The 16,077-nt window shown below is 45.0% G+C and overlaps 1 protein-coding gene across 9 annotated transcripts in view; it reads left to right on the top strand.

Moving 5' to 3' along the window:
• Positions 1–16,077, top strand: part of SPTAN1 (spectrin alpha, non-erythrocytic 1) — an 86,373-nt gene that overhangs the window by 7,907 nt on the left and 62,389 nt on the right. For all 9 annotated transcript variants that reach the window (XM_077306463.1, XM_077306464.1, XM_077306461.1 and 6 more), the window contains 5 exons: positions 4,177–4,416; positions 4,767–4,892; positions 7,994–8,134; positions 10,375–10,521; positions 11,351–11,484. In XM_077306463.1, coding sequence (XP_077162578.1) covers positions 4,180–4,416; positions 4,767–4,892; positions 7,994–8,134; positions 10,375–10,521; positions 11,351–11,484 — 785 coding nt within the window. In that variant the 5' untranslated portion in view covers positions 4,177–4,179. The remainder of the gene's footprint in view (positions 1–4,176; positions 4,417–4,766; positions 4,893–7,993; positions 8,135–10,374; positions 10,522–11,350; positions 11,485–16,077) is intronic.

The raw sequence follows: 16,077 nt of genomic DNA, 5'->3' as shown, positions 1-16,077 counted from the left end.
CCCCAGGGAATAATGATGGGTGCTATGGGAGCAACACAACGAGCTGCTCCCAAGGAAGAAGCAACGTATCTCCCCGTGCTGCAAAACAGGCCTGGGAATGGGGTGGGGGGAGCACAAGCAGAAGCAGGCTCAGGGGGGGACTGCCTCCTGCCCCGCCCTGCCAGCCAGCACAACCTTCAGAGAGACTAGGCTTGGCACAATGGCCAGCACTTAGCATTTCATTTGTAGTAATTAGTCGCTTGCATTTAGCATGTCATCACTGCTTTTGTCAGAGAATTGTTACCAAACTGGTTTATCCGTGCAACTAATCTGGTCTTGAACTGGAAGTGTAGCTGGATGGCCTGTCTTTAAATGAATGGCTGTTCAGATCTTGGGAGCTGACAGAGGCCTCTTCATGTTCTAGCTTTGACTGGGAAGTTAACATTCTGAAAATACTCAGTTATGGTTTAATAAATGGTTTCAGCAAATACACGCGCGCACACACACACACACGTCCCTTCCTAAAATACCGCAGTGCGGTTGGAGGCCTCAGAGTTCACAAGAATAGCTGCTGCGGCGGTGGCTGTCCTCCAGCCTAGTGCGATTGTGCTGGGAGTGTGCTCTGGAATGTAGGAATCCCCCGCCCATGTGTCATGTGTTCCTTTCCAGAGGCCCGGATTCTAACAGGAAAGATAAGGCTGCATACCAAATACTTTCCTATCTTTGGGAGGTTTTTTTTTAAATTGCATACAGATGTGCTTCCAGTAGGTTTTTCCTGGAGCTGAGAAGAGATTAAGAGCAGCAGCTTATTTTATAAATTCTCGAAGCAACTGTCAGACATTTTGTAAACAAAAAGCATACAAAGATAAACAAAAAGGTTTATTTGTTGGCTTTTAAGTGGTTGATGAAGACTGTCAGTTGTCATGGCCTATGGACTGTAGCACACATGGTATGGCAATGAGCCCAGATTCGCCACTGACTACACATGGGACAATCAAGAAACAGCCCTTTCAGACCCCGGTGAATATCCTGGCTTGTGATTTCAAGCATGAGCTCATTTTACTTGCAATTTGCAATTTTTGTTACTACTGTTTGTTGTTGTTAGGTGCGAAGTCGTGTCCAACCCATCACGACCCCTACTGTTTATCAATTATTAATAATTATTTTAATTTTAATTATTAATTATTAATTACAACTAGACTTGCTATGATCTGTTATGACTGAAATGACTTCCAGGTGCAATTTTAGATATACACAGTAAGAAATATGACTGACTTTAAGCACTCCTCTGAGTGGTTTGGAACTGTGTCCTTGAATAGTCATCTCCTCAGACTTATTTTTGAAAACTAGAGGCATTTTTGAGTAAATATTTTATTTAAAAGGCAAAAAGAAAGAAAATAGGAAGAAATAGTTGAATCATATGTCTTGCATACAGAAATTATCAGATTCTACAAAAGTCCCAGCATTCATGAAACTCTTCTGGCAGTCTTCTGTGCACCAGGTTGGTGAGTTTCACCATCCCAGCCAATATTCTGTGGGCTTCTCTAACCATGAGTCCAAGTTGGGAAACTCTTATTGCTCCCATAAAAATTAGAGGAATTTGATGTCAATAATAGCATGGCAAATAGATTTAAGGAATTAGATCTGACAGAGTGCCTGAAGAACTATGGATGGTTCTCAACGTTGTACAAGAAGTAGCAACTAAAACCATCCCAAAGAAAAAGAAGAAGAAATGCAAGAAAGCAAAGTGGCTGTCTGAGGAAGCTTTACAAATAGCTGAGGAGAGAAGGGAAGTGAAACGCAAGGGAGAAAGAGAAAGATACACCCAATTGAATGCAGAATTCCAGAGAATAGCTAGAAGAGATGACAATGCCTTCTTTAAATGAACAGTGCAAACTAATAGAAGAAAACAATAGAAGGGGGAGGACCAGAGATCTCTTCAAGAAAATTGGAGATATGAAGAGAACATTTTATGCAAAGATGGGTATGATAAAGAACCAAAATGGTAGGGACCTAACAGAAGCAGAAGAGATTAAACAAAGGTGGCAAAATTATACAGAACTATACAAGAGTGAACTTAACATCCCTGATAAGTACGATGGGGTAGTCACTGACCTAGAGGCAGACATCCTGAAATGTGAAGTCAAATGGGCCTTAGGAAGCCTGAGCAACAATAAAGCTAGTGGAGGTGACAGCATTCTAGTTGAATTATTCAAAATCTTAAAAGACGATGCAGTAAAAGTGCTACACTCAATATGCTAGCAAATTTGGAAAACTCAACAGTGGCCACAGCATTGGAAAAGGTCAGTTTACATTCCAATCCCAAAGAAGGGCAATGCCAAAGAATGTTCAAACTACCGCACCATTGCACTCATTTCTCATGCTAGCAAGGTTATGCTCAAAATCCTACAAGCTAGGTTCCAGCAATATGTGGACCGAGAACTTCCAGAAGTACAGGCAGGATTTCGAAGAGGCAGAGGAACTAGCGATTAAATTGCCAACATACGTTGGATCATGGAGAAAGCTAGGGAGTTCCAGAAAAACATCTACTTCTGCTTCATTGACTATGCTAAAGCCTTTGATTGTGGGGAGCACAACAAATTGTGTCAAGTTCTTAAAGAGATGGGAATACCAGAGCATCTTATCTGTCTCTTGAGAAACCTATATGCAGGTCAAGAAGCAACAGTGAGAATCAACAACCTCAGATATGCAGATAATACCACTCTAATGGCAGAAAGCGAGTGCAAAAGTTAGCTTGGAAATCAACATCAAGAAAACGAAGATCATGGCATCCGGCCCTCTCAATTCCTGGCAAATAGATGGGGAATGGAGGTAGTGACAGATTTTATTTTCCTGGGCTCCAAGATCACTGCAGATGGGGACTACAGCAAAGAAATTTAAAGATGTTTGCTCCTGGGGAGGAAAGCTATGGGACATCTAGACAGCATCCTGAAAAGCAGAGACTTCTCCCTGCCAACAAAAGTGCGTCTAGTCAAGGCTATGGTCTTCCCAGTTGCAATGTATGGCTGTGAAAGTTGGACCATAAGGAAGGCCGAGCGTCAAAGAATTGAGGCTTTTGAACGCTGGTGCTGGAGAAGACTCTTGTGAGTCCCTTGGACTGCAAGGCGAACAAACAGGTCAGTCCTGGAGGAGATCAGCCCTGAGTGCTCTTTAGAAGTCCAGATCCTGAAGATGAAACTCAAATACTTTGGCTACCTCATGAGAAGGAAGGACTCCCTGGAGAAGAGCCTAATGCTGGGAGCCATCGAGGGCAAAAGAAGAAGGGGAAGACAAAGGGAATGAGGTGGCTGGATGGAGTCACTGAAGTAGTAGGTGTGAGCCTAAATGGACTCCGGGGAATGGTAGAGGACAGGAAGGCCTGTCGCAATGGGTTGGACACGACTTCGCACCTAACAACAACAACAACAATAGTATGGCAAGGGAAAGGGGGAAATACTTTTGGGACATCTTTGTATCCGAGCTTTTGTGACATCTGTCTAATTATGTAAAATATGATGTCTTAGTATTTTAGACATGAAATGAAACACCAGGATTAAAATTGCTGTCAATATTGGCAGCTGGCAAAGCTGTACATATTGATTGCAATAGGAACATAGGGGAGAGAACTGTGCAGCAAACATAGCATAAATTTTGCAGGTGAAGATATGACACTTGATTTAACTGAGGGAATATGAGAATCTGAGACTGAGTTTTAAACATGTTTGTTGTGGGAATCCCAGTGATTTTTGTCACTGTCTTTTTCACAAGTTTGCCTAGGAGTACGGCCATTATCATTCTGGAAACAGTGTGTGTATGGCTCTTCTGTGGTGTGATTTTAAACATATGAAAAGCTTTTTGACATCTCACTGTTTCAATAAAAAGGGTGGCGTAGTCTTTCTCTGCTGACTTTCAAAAATCTCCTTTAGTGACAATTTGCAGCCATGTGACCCAATTGGCTCCCACAGGACTGCAGCAGCATAAGCCAGTCTGTGAATGGCTCTCAGTTTCTTCTGCTGTCTAATTCTGTTCTGTGTTTTGTTGCCTTTGTTTTTAACCTTCATCCAAACTTATTAGACCCAAGTTACTTCTTCCTTGTCTTTTGGCATTTTAATGTGTGTCCTTTCCTCATTTGAATTTTCTTTTGCCAGTGCTGGCTGCACATGTCAGAAGAACTAATTAATGCGTCTTGACTTTTAGAAAATGGATCCTACTGGAGTAAAAGTGCTGGAAACAGCAGAGGACATTCAGGAGAGGCGTCAGCAGGTCCTGGACCGCTACCACCGGTTCAAGGAGCTATCCACCTTGAGGCGGCAAAAGCTTGAAGATTCCTACAGGTTTCAGTTTTTCCAGCGTGATGCAGATGAGCTGGAAAAATGGATCCATGAGAAGCTCCAGATTGCATCAGATGAAAATTACAAAGACCCAACCAACCTGCAGGTAAGAGCCACCTTTAGATTGCAAGTGCTGGGCATATGCTGATAGTTGACTCAGTGGTGCACTTGGAAGAGCTTAAGTATCTTGGAGGCAATTATAAAATCAGAATCCAGTGGCACCCTTAAGACCAACAATGAGTTATTCAGGGCCCGAGCTTTCGAGTGCAAGCACTCTTCCTCAATCTGAGGAAGAGTGCTTGCACTCGAAAGCTCACGCCCTGAATAAATCTTTGATGGACTCTGATTTTATTGTGGTGCTTCAGACTACCATGGCTACCCATTTGAATCTATCATTATGGGAGGCATTTATGTCAGTGTTGTCCATGGCTTATATTTGACACTTCCTCCTTTCAGGGAAAACTGCAGAAACACCAGGCCTTTGAAGCTGAAGTGCAGGCCAATGCTGGAGCCATTGTTAAATTGGATGAGACTGGTAACCAGATGATTAATGAAGGGCATTTTTCTTCTGAAACTATAAGAGTGAGTGTTGAAGAACTTTACTTCTTGCAGGATGTGACATGACTCTTCTAGAACAGGGGTAGTCAACCTGTGGTCCTCCAGATGTTCATGGACCACAATTCCCATGAGCCCCTGCCAGCGAATGCCAGCTGCTGGTTAGTAGCACTACAGTAGCACTGCAATAGGGAAGCAGCATTTAAGTACTATGCCATGGTCCTCACAGTAGCAGCACTGATTCAGATTCCCTTCCAGTTTGTCTTGTAATGTTCTGAAACAAGAGGTGGTACCTGAGCAACATCGTCATGAATGGCGTGGTGGAGGAGGATCCTCCAGACACCAGTGCTGGGGACGATTTCACTTCCCAGTCAGGTCCCCTTCAGCAAGTGATTTGAAAACCACTGAGCAGAGGCTAGAATTCTACTTTGCCCCAGTTGAAGAGATTGAACGAGCATCCTTTTCAGCATGAGTGCCCTTGGACAATGAAGTCCTAAAGAGAGTTTTTCTCACACACACACACATGCACGCACATGCACATAAACCATAGACACACTTGTCAAAAGTTGGGGTTTGAGCACCTTATGAAAAAAAAACTTTGGGTATTTAAAATTTTGGTCAAGGTTAGTTTCTGGAGTTAAATGAATAGGGAGCTGTTATCCTTTCTTACATTTTCTGTTTCTTAGTAATGTATTTAACAGGTCAGATGTCTACCAATTCTTGAGATGTTTTGGGGGACCAGTTTTAAAAGCTAGTTCTCCAGGCTGCTCTTTGCTGCTAAGTGCATTGAATGCTGGAACGGATGCAGCAGGATCAACACTGGCTGCATTAGCTTAGATGCTTGCAGTATGCCATTAAATGACTGTTGTTCATTATCAAATGAGATCTTTAGCTTGTTCTTTTCCCTCCTGAACAGCAGATCACTCTACAAATAATATTTAGGACTATCGCGTTGCAAAACATTTTTTTAAAAATCGAGTGTGTAAATTCTAGTGTCAGAACCACTCATTCTTGTTGCTAGGCAGAGCTTAGGAAAGTGCTAAAAGGTTGTTATGGTGATCTTCTCTTTATAGGGGGGGAAGGGATGTGCTTTTTATGGGGAGCAATCTAAATTGATAATTCAGAAACAGCTTGTGTTAGAAAAGACCTTAGTTATGCTCCCATGAATGGAATGCCTGCAGAGCCACTCCCTAAAAAACAGCTTTGTGGAACACAGCCCAGTTTTTCTAAAAATGTACTAACTTGGGACTCTGCTCATGGATACTGGCTCTGATATGTGTTCTGTTGAAATGGTAACCCATGTGTTAATGGTTCAGTCTTTCACGCCGTACAGGACCGCTCAGCGTCCAATAGTAACTACTATCCAAGTTGGGTCACACATACGAGTAGGTGGATTATCAGCTGTGTGGGTGCTGCTTTTCCCCCTTTGAATGCCTCTGTCTTTTTCTTCCCTTGATTTGAAGTTTTACAGCTTGAGAGTGGAACTACATGTTGCAAGAAGCAACACGGGGCATACCGATAGAATTTCCCCCATTTGTGATGTGTATTAGAATGTGCTGATGTCCTATTGCTGTTGCGTGCATTTCCCAATGTTGCCAACATTTCCCAACAGTGGGTGTAGGGAAATATATCTAGTTGTCAGCACACTGGGTGACTTTTGCGACACTTTTACTAATACCGGGCAAGAAACTTGATGCCAGGATGCCATTTTTGGCAACAGTGTCATTGTTCTTGTAACATATAGGTCTGCCCTGTGATTGTTATAATCCCCAGCAGTGTGAGCTGTTTTGTTTCCCTTTTTAAAACTCACAGAAAATTGGTTATGCTTTTCATACCATTTGATAAGGTATACTTTTCAGCTTGGCTTTCCTGTTGCCTTTATTGATGAACACAACACAGGGAATGCTCTGTTTTTCAAGTGTGTGCTTGATGTCTTCTTTTTATCAGTTTAAAAATTCTTCTTTAATTTTCAGCAGCTCTTTTACATTCTTCCAGTAATTTTGCCCAGACTGTGTTTGACAGTAATTTTTAGTAATTTAGCCATTAAGTAAACATTGACATCACCTTTTCTACCTGTTAATGTTTACACAAGTAAAACTGGATGCAGAAACTGTATTGTTAAATCTGCTCATATAACAGCATCCTACAAAGTTACAAACTTCACAAAGCTATCCATGAGGTTTGTCTTTTATTTTGTTTTGAGAGAATGTTTTAAATCAGGTTTTGTACAGTAATTCATGTGAATAAATTTTGGAGTAAACTTAATCTTGATTAGAAGAAAGGAGTATCAGGATTATATGAGAAGCAGCTGTTGTAGGGGATTCGAGCTTGGATGCTTGTGATTCTAGTTAAAATCCTTGTTTGCTCATCTGTGTTGCAAAGAAATCTTATGGCAGACAGATGCTGACTTGTCCCTGTGAGCAACAACTGACACCTTTTGAAGAGTTTGGGAGTCTGTTCTGCTTGAGAGAGACTTCCAAAGTTTTCAGGTGACTTCTTTTAACTAATTATGTTGAACTGACAGTCTCTAACAAACAAATTCCAGAGAGACAGCTATCGTAATCTATCACCAAACAAAAAGACAGCAAGAGAGCGCTTTGTGACATCTTAAAGGCTAATGGCTTTCATGGACTAATGATCTATTTTACCCAGGGTTCGTATTTTACAAACGTCTCATACACATACAGATAACCAGCAAGGAAACTAACAGCTGCTAAGCTTCGTGTTTTCCTGAGGACGCCCTGACAAGCTACTCCTTTTCTCAAGCTGAATGGCTCAGATATAAAGTTCACTTCAGTAACCAAAACATCCAGATTTTAATGCTTAGGAAAGTTTAGGACTTACAACAGGAACAGATAAAATGCCCTGTAGTTGTAAGTAGTCTATTAGAAATAAAAGATAAGCAAGACTTGCAGAGCAGCAACTGGTGCGTCTGTTTCCTCAGCAGGAAGTAGGTACACATACAGATATAAAAAGATATTAGAGATTGAAAGACCATGAAATGAGTTATAGTATACAATATTATTAGTTACATAAAGTTTGGATTAAAAAATCAAATAGTAACAGTGGTGTATGTCTTCCATGTGCAGCTATTCATTGCATTTTTCTTTGAAATAAAAAAATCATAGACTCGACTGCAAGAACTTCACCGTCTCTGGGAGTTGCTGCTGGAGAAAATGAGGGAGAAGGGAGTCAAACTCCTGCAAGCTCAGAAGCTTGTGCAGTATTTACGAGAATGTGAAGATGTGATGGATTGGATCAATGACAAGGTATTTGCATTGTGGCTAAGATTATGCATTAGGATAATGTAACTCATTGGTATTCTATTCCCTTAATGGAAATTGGTCTTGGTCTTAGGGGGCACAAACATCTGCAATGGTTTTCATTGTGGCACAAAAGTTATTCTGTAAGATCATTTAAGTGCAGTTGATCATTCTTTGCAATGAAAAGGCATTGTTAAAGCATCACAGCCTCACTGGGAAAAATTGGGGGGAGCCTTTAAAAGATGGCCAAGGGTGAAAATGAGTGAATGAAAAAGATTTACTTAACATACAGGTGCTAGAAAGCAAGACTGGCATTGCTTTTGAAGTATGCATATTTTGCAGCAGTTTAGCATTGGTTTTAAGCTCCTTGCCATTGGTGAAAACCACAGCACAGCCATACATATGGTACATGTTGCTTTTAAGACTCCAAGGCAAAACAGCCTGCCCGTTTGAATCTTGTTGTTGTTATGTGCGAAGTCGTGTCCGACCCATCGCGAATCTAGTATACGTAAATGAAAGAATGCATTTTGAAAGAAATAGCCCATTTCTTCCATGGCTGAAAAATGTCTTGCTTGTTAAATAGCAACATCAACCATGATTAGCCTGTTAAATACCTCAAATAGCCCATGTAACTTTTCCTGTAACACTTTGTTTTATACCTCAGATGTGGTATTGGCTTGCTAAATTGCTCTAGAGCAGTGGTTCTCAAACTTCTAATGCTGCGGCAGCCCAAAGAAGCTCTGCCCTGATGACAGACATGCCTTTTTACCATTAGGAAAACAGAAGAGGCCAAACTGGACCTGTGTGTGTGTGTGTGTGTGCTGGCTGACTGCTGTCGGTTTTTCTGCGCGGCTCCTTTTTCGGGCTTTCAATTGGGACAGAGGCTCCCGCAGGGCCTGTAAGAGGTAACTGGGGTCCCTTTGGGTGGGTTGCAGCGGCCTCAGCGACCCCTGGGGAAAGGGTCGATCAACCCCCCTGGTGATTGCGACCCCCAGGTTGAACCACTGCTCTAAAGGATCACAATGCCATTTTAAGGAACAGGATAACCCTTACTGGGCCAAGTAGACTTCAGAATGCCAGAGCTAAGCTTTTGACCTACAAAGATGCTTTCTGCAGTGTCCTTGGGATTCTTTCTTCTTTCAGTGTTCTTGGATTAAATGCCAGTGGAAAGGCTTTTCTTATGCTTTATTAAAATACTAGTTAAAAAGCCCATTGTATGTCTAAATACAATGGGCGCTAGCCTGTCGCGGCAGGGAGGCCCTGGCAGCAGCGCCGCTGGGCCCAGCTCACTCACCGGGCGGCTGGCGTCGAGCTGGGGCTGCTGCAGGTCGGTGAAGAGTCGTTTCAGGGCGTGGCGCCAGTAGGTGTTCTGGCCACGGCTGCCGGGCGGCTCCTGGGCCTCCGGCGGCTTCTGGGAGCGATTCCCGGGCTGGTGAAGGGAGCAAGGCTGGTGGGCGTCTCCTGGGGCTTGGGTGGCGGCGGCGGCGGCTTTTGGGGCCAATTCCCGGCCTGTTGAACGGAGCGAGGCCGCTGGGCGGCTCCTGGGGCTGGGGCGGCGTTGGCGGCTGCTTCTGGACACGATTCCCGCCCTGGCGACGGGAGCGAGGCTGCCGGTCGGCTCCCAGGGCTCGTGCGGTGGCGATGGCTTCTGGGCGCAATTCCCGCCGCGCAGCTCCCGGGCCTGCGGCAGTGGGTTGTGCGGCGGGCTGAGGCGTCAGGTGGCACTTGGCGGCGGCGCGGCTGGCACTGGGCCAGCGTGGCAAGTGAAAGTGGCGGCGGCTGGGCGGCAGGCGAGTGTGGCGGCGGGCGAGAAGAAGCCTGTTGGGACGGCGGCAAGGCGGCCCGCTGGCGACAGGAGGAGGCGCAGCTCCTGCTGGAGATGCATCCAGCTCAGAGGCAAGTGGGGAAATGGTGGATGTGGGCGGCGAGTCCAGGGCGGGCCAAGTGGCCAATAGGGATGTGCGCTATGCGCGCCTCCCATTTGGCCACTTGGCCCTCGAGTGGCACTCGGAGGGGTCCAATCAGGAGCTGCTTCGTGGCTCCTGATTGGACCCCTCCGAGTTTTTATCCCGGACCGGTCCCGCCCTTACTCCTCCCCACCACCCCTTACTCTTTTATTTAGTCCGCGGCGCCGCGGGACGTTTAAAGATGCTGAGAGTTGCAAAGATGGGTCCCAGTTCTCCTTGTTCTGATCTCATTTATGTATTCTGGTGTATTTGAAATGGGTGGGTTGTTGTTCTTGCCAGGAGGCAATAGTGACATCAGAAGAGCTCGGACAGGACCTGGAACACGTTGAAGTTTTGCAGAAGAAGTTTGAGGAGTTCCAGACAGACTTGGCAGCCCACGAGGAGAGAATGAATGAAGTTAATCAATTTGCTGGCAAGCTCATCCAGGTAATAACTTTTGGTGGCAACAGAAGTCCTTGTGTATCCTACTTAAAAGTATAATTAAGTGAGGTGAAACTAATTCCCGCCCCCCAACTACTGAAATTTGTACTTCAAAGCACTTGCTCTCAGTAAGGCTGACTGGAGTCTGTATTGCAGGCATGTGTGAAGAAAACAGGTGTTTTATTTATCAGTCAGATCAGACGGCAATGGGAGAAAGAGCATTTCTAATGTTCTCAGGGCCTGAACGCTTATTACTCCTAACCCTAGCATGGGAACTCTGCGCCTCCCTTTCCCTCCCACCCCCCCAATCTCCTGCTGGAGCCCCATCAACCTCCGTACCCAGCAGCTGGTAGGGGCATACTGGTGGCGATAGCACCAGAGTGCCCCTGGCCAACTTTATTATTATTTATTATTATTTATTATTATTATTTATTATTTTATATTTATATACCGCCCTCCCCCGGGGCTCAGGGCAGTTTGGTGGGAATGGGCACTACCGATCTGCAGGTACATCCCAATTGGCCCGCAAACCAGAAGTGAAATTCGGACAAGGGCTGCCCACCAGGACCTTGCTCAATTATTATAACAGCACAAGCTGTTACAGATGGATAGATTTTTGTGTTCGTGTCCATCCCTTCTTTCCAGTTCTTCCCTGGCTTAACACTTCACTAGGGGGAGCATTGAGTTATACGTAATCCATGTTACTTGCCAAGGAGACAAGGAACAAATGAATTTATGAACATACTGGGATTACTGAAAAGAATGCTCTGGAAAAATAGAAGCAGCTTGATACATGTAAATTCACCCAAAGGCTTCCCTCCCCTTCACTTTCTAGGAACAGCACCCTGAAGAGGAATTAATCAAGTCTAAGCAAGATGAAGTCAATGCAAGCTGGCAGCGTCTTAAAGGACTGGCTCTTCAAAGGCAGGGGAAACTGTTTGGAGCAGCAGAAGTGCAGCGTTTTAACAGGTATGAGTTTGGCCATGTTCTGTCAATAGCTTTTATCTGAACAATTACATTATTTTTTCAAAAATTACTGTTTAAATCTAAACGTGTGAAACTTCCTTCTATCTAGTCAGACCCTTGGCTGTCTGTCCTAGCTATCAGTGGGTCCCCAAGGTCTCTGCCAAAGATCTTTCTCTGATTTGTTACCTGAGATCTTTTAACCCAAGATACCAGAGACCTCTGGTTTAGAGGCCATTGCATGCAAAGCATGCGCTCTGTCACAAAATTGTGGCTCCCCACCCCAAAGTTATATGGATGCTTGCCTACTTCTGCTATAGTTCTACTTCTTCATGAAATTGAGCACTTTGTGTTGGGAATATATGTGCATGAAGCTGTCTCTCATTGAATCAGACCATTGGTTTGTCAAGGTTAGTAATATTTTGGTGGGGATCACCTCAGGATCTCAGGTAGAGGTCTTTCATAGCACTTTCTGCCTGATGCTTTTAATTAGCGATGCCAGGAATTGAGCCTGGGACCTCCTGCGTGCAAAGAAGATGCTCTGCCACTGAGCCATGGCCCCTCCATAACTGTCTAGTGAATGTGTCATATATGGAGAGTCATTGCCTAATTTTTTATTGGTTAAGCATAAAGAGGCTTTTCTAATGGCAAACTTGTCTGAGCCAACTCTGTAACTGAGCAACCAAAGAATTTCTTTTGTCCCCTGTTTCTGTAGAATCTGTTTGCATTGTCTGCCAACTTTTGCGCCATCAGCCCTTTTCACTGTTTGCTGTGGAACAATGCTGTGGAACCGTTTGCTGTTGGACAGTGCTTGGCAGACTCAGGGAGTTGCAGCATAATATAGCTGTGCTTTGAATATGGGGGTTGCTGTGCCATGATTGGGTTCCCCAATTTTTGTCAGTTGTAAAAAGAGAATATTGGCAAATGTGGCTTTTCTCATTGTTGTTTGCGATGGTAACAAATGACTCCTCCTGAAATTTGTCCCTTGATGCAGCTCTTACCTCTTATAGATTAGGATACCCTTCTAAGATGGCCAGATACTTGTGTAGGTGTGTGGGTATTTTCATCAGTTTATAATGAAATAACATCAGAACAAGTTTACTGTAGTTTGGTAACAATTACATGAGACTTTATCACACCAAATAAAGCAGCAGGTGGGATTTTTTTCTAGTTTAATTTTCTCCATAGAGGAGACAAATGTCACTTCTTATGTCGATAGTGATATAATAATCTTTTCTGCAACCACTATAGCCCGAAATTCCTGTGAATTTCCTTTGGGGGCTTTATTTTTGCCTGCATTGCATGATTCTCATTCAAAATGTAGTAGTGTCTTGAGGAAGTAAGATCTTAATACAATACTTTTTTCTAATGCAATACTGTTTTTCCTTTTTTTGAAAAATTCTTAACACAAAACTTGCTAAGCCTGAAGGCCAAAATCCATGACACTGAGTGGCAATAAAGAATTAGATAAAATGTATGTTATATGCTGATAAAAGCAACAAACAATTTTGGAACTCATGTAAATCATCTTAAGGCAACTTAAGAGAAATAATAAGAGAAGGATAAAGGATAAAGACCTGGATGAGAACAATAACAATAACAGGAGGGAACATCAGACAGGAACTTATTGATTATATGCACATAGTGGAAAGTATGGAGGGGAAGGGGAAGGAGGAGGGTAAAGACTGGGGCAGGGACAACAACAACCCACAAAATAGAACCCTTCACAAACCCCAACAACACAATACCCACAGCACCCCCAATCAATTCATCCACCTCAAATTGATTGACACCTTACCCATCTTGATCTAACCCCCAATTAACCTACCCAACTACACCCCTAATTAATTAAAACACCTACCTTATAGGTTAATTAAAACACCTACCTCCAAACTGTTAATGCTCATAATGAATTACCTCACCCATCCAACCAATACCAATTCGGATTACCTCTTATTCCAACCTGACTAATCCCCCCCCCCTTGGACTCTCCCCTACCCAACTAACCTAATCCTACGTCTATTCTTACCCCAATCAACCCTCATGGATACCCAAGTAAGTTCCCTCTTTGGACACACAACATGACTCACTCATCACGCATCTGGACTGGGCAACCCTGAGATGCCACAACTGGCAATCAGGGCCACCCCTCCAGAACCAAGCCCCCACAACAGCCCATACCAATACACAATACGGAATGGGAAGGCTTGAGATGCCCTAAGCGATCGGGACTATCCCTCCGAAGACACAAACTCTCCCTAAATACATCTGACACTATCCCCAAAAGACATAGCCAGGGTCCGAGGGAACCCTAGAAAATTAAACCACCAAGTAAACTAGGCACCTACTGAGACCCATGTGAATCTATAAATCAATAAACCAGAATAGACATGGACTCGTCTCATCCAATACACACATCAATTAATTCAAAGGGAGTACCAATATTAAGGTGGCCAATAGAGTCAGGGATCCCGATACTGAAGGGAAGAGGCGGAGACAGCGGTTGGAGGAGGTGGGAAAAGACAAGGGACCCGAGGCACAGGCACCCTCGGGACCCTTCCCGCCTCTGTCCCATCCTCGAGTTACTAGGGAAGAGGTAAAGGTGTATAATCCGCCTACGACACTGATGTTGTGCAATGCCAGGTCAATCAAGAACAAAACCCGCACTCCGCAAGACTACTTTGCAGCTAACAACGTGGACCTGGCATGCGTGACAGAGACCTGGGTCAGGGATGGCGAAACAGTCGCCCTTAAAGAACTAACCCCACCCGGGTTCTCTGTCCTTCATCGGTCTTGGACTGCGTGGCGGGGAGGAGGGGTGGCTACTCTGATCCGTGAAAATTACTCCTTTAAGGCTTTCCCTGTGCTGTCAATCCCAGGAATTGAATGTGTTGGCCTTGAGTGGGAGTCAACCGAGAGCATGACCATCTGTCTGGTGTACCGTGCGCCCAATGCACCTTCAGATGCCCTGCCAGCCCTACTGGAGGAGGCAGCGGCCTGGGCGCTAAAGTTCCCAGACTCCTAATTCTGGGTGACTTTAACATCCATGCTGCGCTGCCACCCTCTAGGAATGGGCTGAACCTAGTGTCAGCCATGGCAACACTGGGGCTCTCGCAGTTTGTTGTTGGCCCCACCCATCAAGCAGGCCACATCCTGGATCTCATTTTTGGTGCAGGGCTGAATGTGGATCTGGTTTTGGTCATGGCCGTGCCATGGTTAGACCGCTATGCCCTAAAGGTCTGGCTAAGGCTGCCACCCCCTCCTCAGTTGGGCGCCGAGCAGATTTTAGTTCGAGTGCGGAGACTTATGGATCCAATAGGATTCCTGAATGCTCTGCGGGACCCAATGCCTCCCGGCAATTCTCTAGATGGCTTGGTCAGTGACTGGCACAACAGAATGCTGGCAGCCATCGACGAGATAGCTCCCAGACATCCTCTCTGCCCCCGTTGCAAGCGACCTCCTTGGTACACTGAGGAGCTCCGCAAGAAGAAACAAGAGCTGGGACGACTAGAGCGAGTCTGGAGGAAGACTCATGACCAAGTGGCAAGAGCATCCTATAGAATGCAGTTAAGAGCCTTTGAGATGGTGGTGAAGTCTTTATATACTTTAGATACAGAAAGTGAACTAGAGGCCCCTTGGCCACCTTTGGAGAGTTCTCTGAGTAACTTCAGATGACTCACGCTGACCAAAGTGGACAAGTTGCTAAAGACAGCAAAGCCAACCACTTGCTCTCTAAATCCATGTCCATCATGGCTACTAAAAACATCCGACATAAGAGTAGTAGCCCCCCTCCGGGAGATAATCAGCCTCTCCCTTTCAACAGGAGAATTCCCGGAGGGACTAAAAGAGGCAGTGGTTTGCCCACTACTTAAAAAATCTTCTCTGGATCCACGACAACCATCCAACTATCGCCCCATCTCACACCTAGCATTTCTGGGGAAATTGCTTGAAAAAGCGGTCATGGAGCAATTGTCAGCATACTTGAAGAAGCTTCGGTCCTAGATCCATCACAGTCTGGTTTTCGGCCTGGCCATGGGGTAGAGACAGTGCTAGTCGCCCTGATGAATGACCTCCATCGCCACCTGGACTGGGACGGGTCAGCGCTGCTTATATGATTAGATCTCTCAGCAGCATTTGACACAGTAGATCATGAGCTTTTAGCTCACCACCTCGCCTATGCCAGGATCAGGGGGACTGCCCTTCAATGGCTGATCTCCTTTCTCCGGAATTGCAGACAGAGGATAGCATTAGGAGAGAGCTCATCAAGCCGTCACCAACTGGCTTGCGGAGTCCCCCAAGGGGCAATTCTCTCTCCAACTCTATTTAACATCTTTATGCGCCCTCTTGCCCAACTGGTGTGGAGGTTTGGGCTGGGTTGTCACCAATATGCTGATGACACCCAGCTCTTCCTCCTGATGGATGGCCACCCTGACTCTCCCCCAGAAACATTAGCTAGCTGCCTGGAAGCGGTGACGGGGTGGCTCAAGCAGAGTCGTCTGAAGCTCAACCCTTCAAAGACGGAGGTCCTGTGGCTGGGAAGGAAAGGTCCAAGCAAGGAAGCACACCTACCCAATCTGGATGGAGTTCAGCTAACAGTGG

This window comes from Paroedura picta, chromosome 12 (assembly GCF_049243985.1).
Source record: "Paroedura picta isolate Pp20150507F chromosome 12, Ppicta_v3.0, whole genome shotgun sequence".
Taxonomy (NCBI): Eukaryota; Metazoa; Chordata; class Lepidosauria; order Squamata; family Gekkonidae; genus Paroedura; species Paroedura picta.
This window is presented reverse-complemented; position numbering and strand designations above follow the sequence as displayed.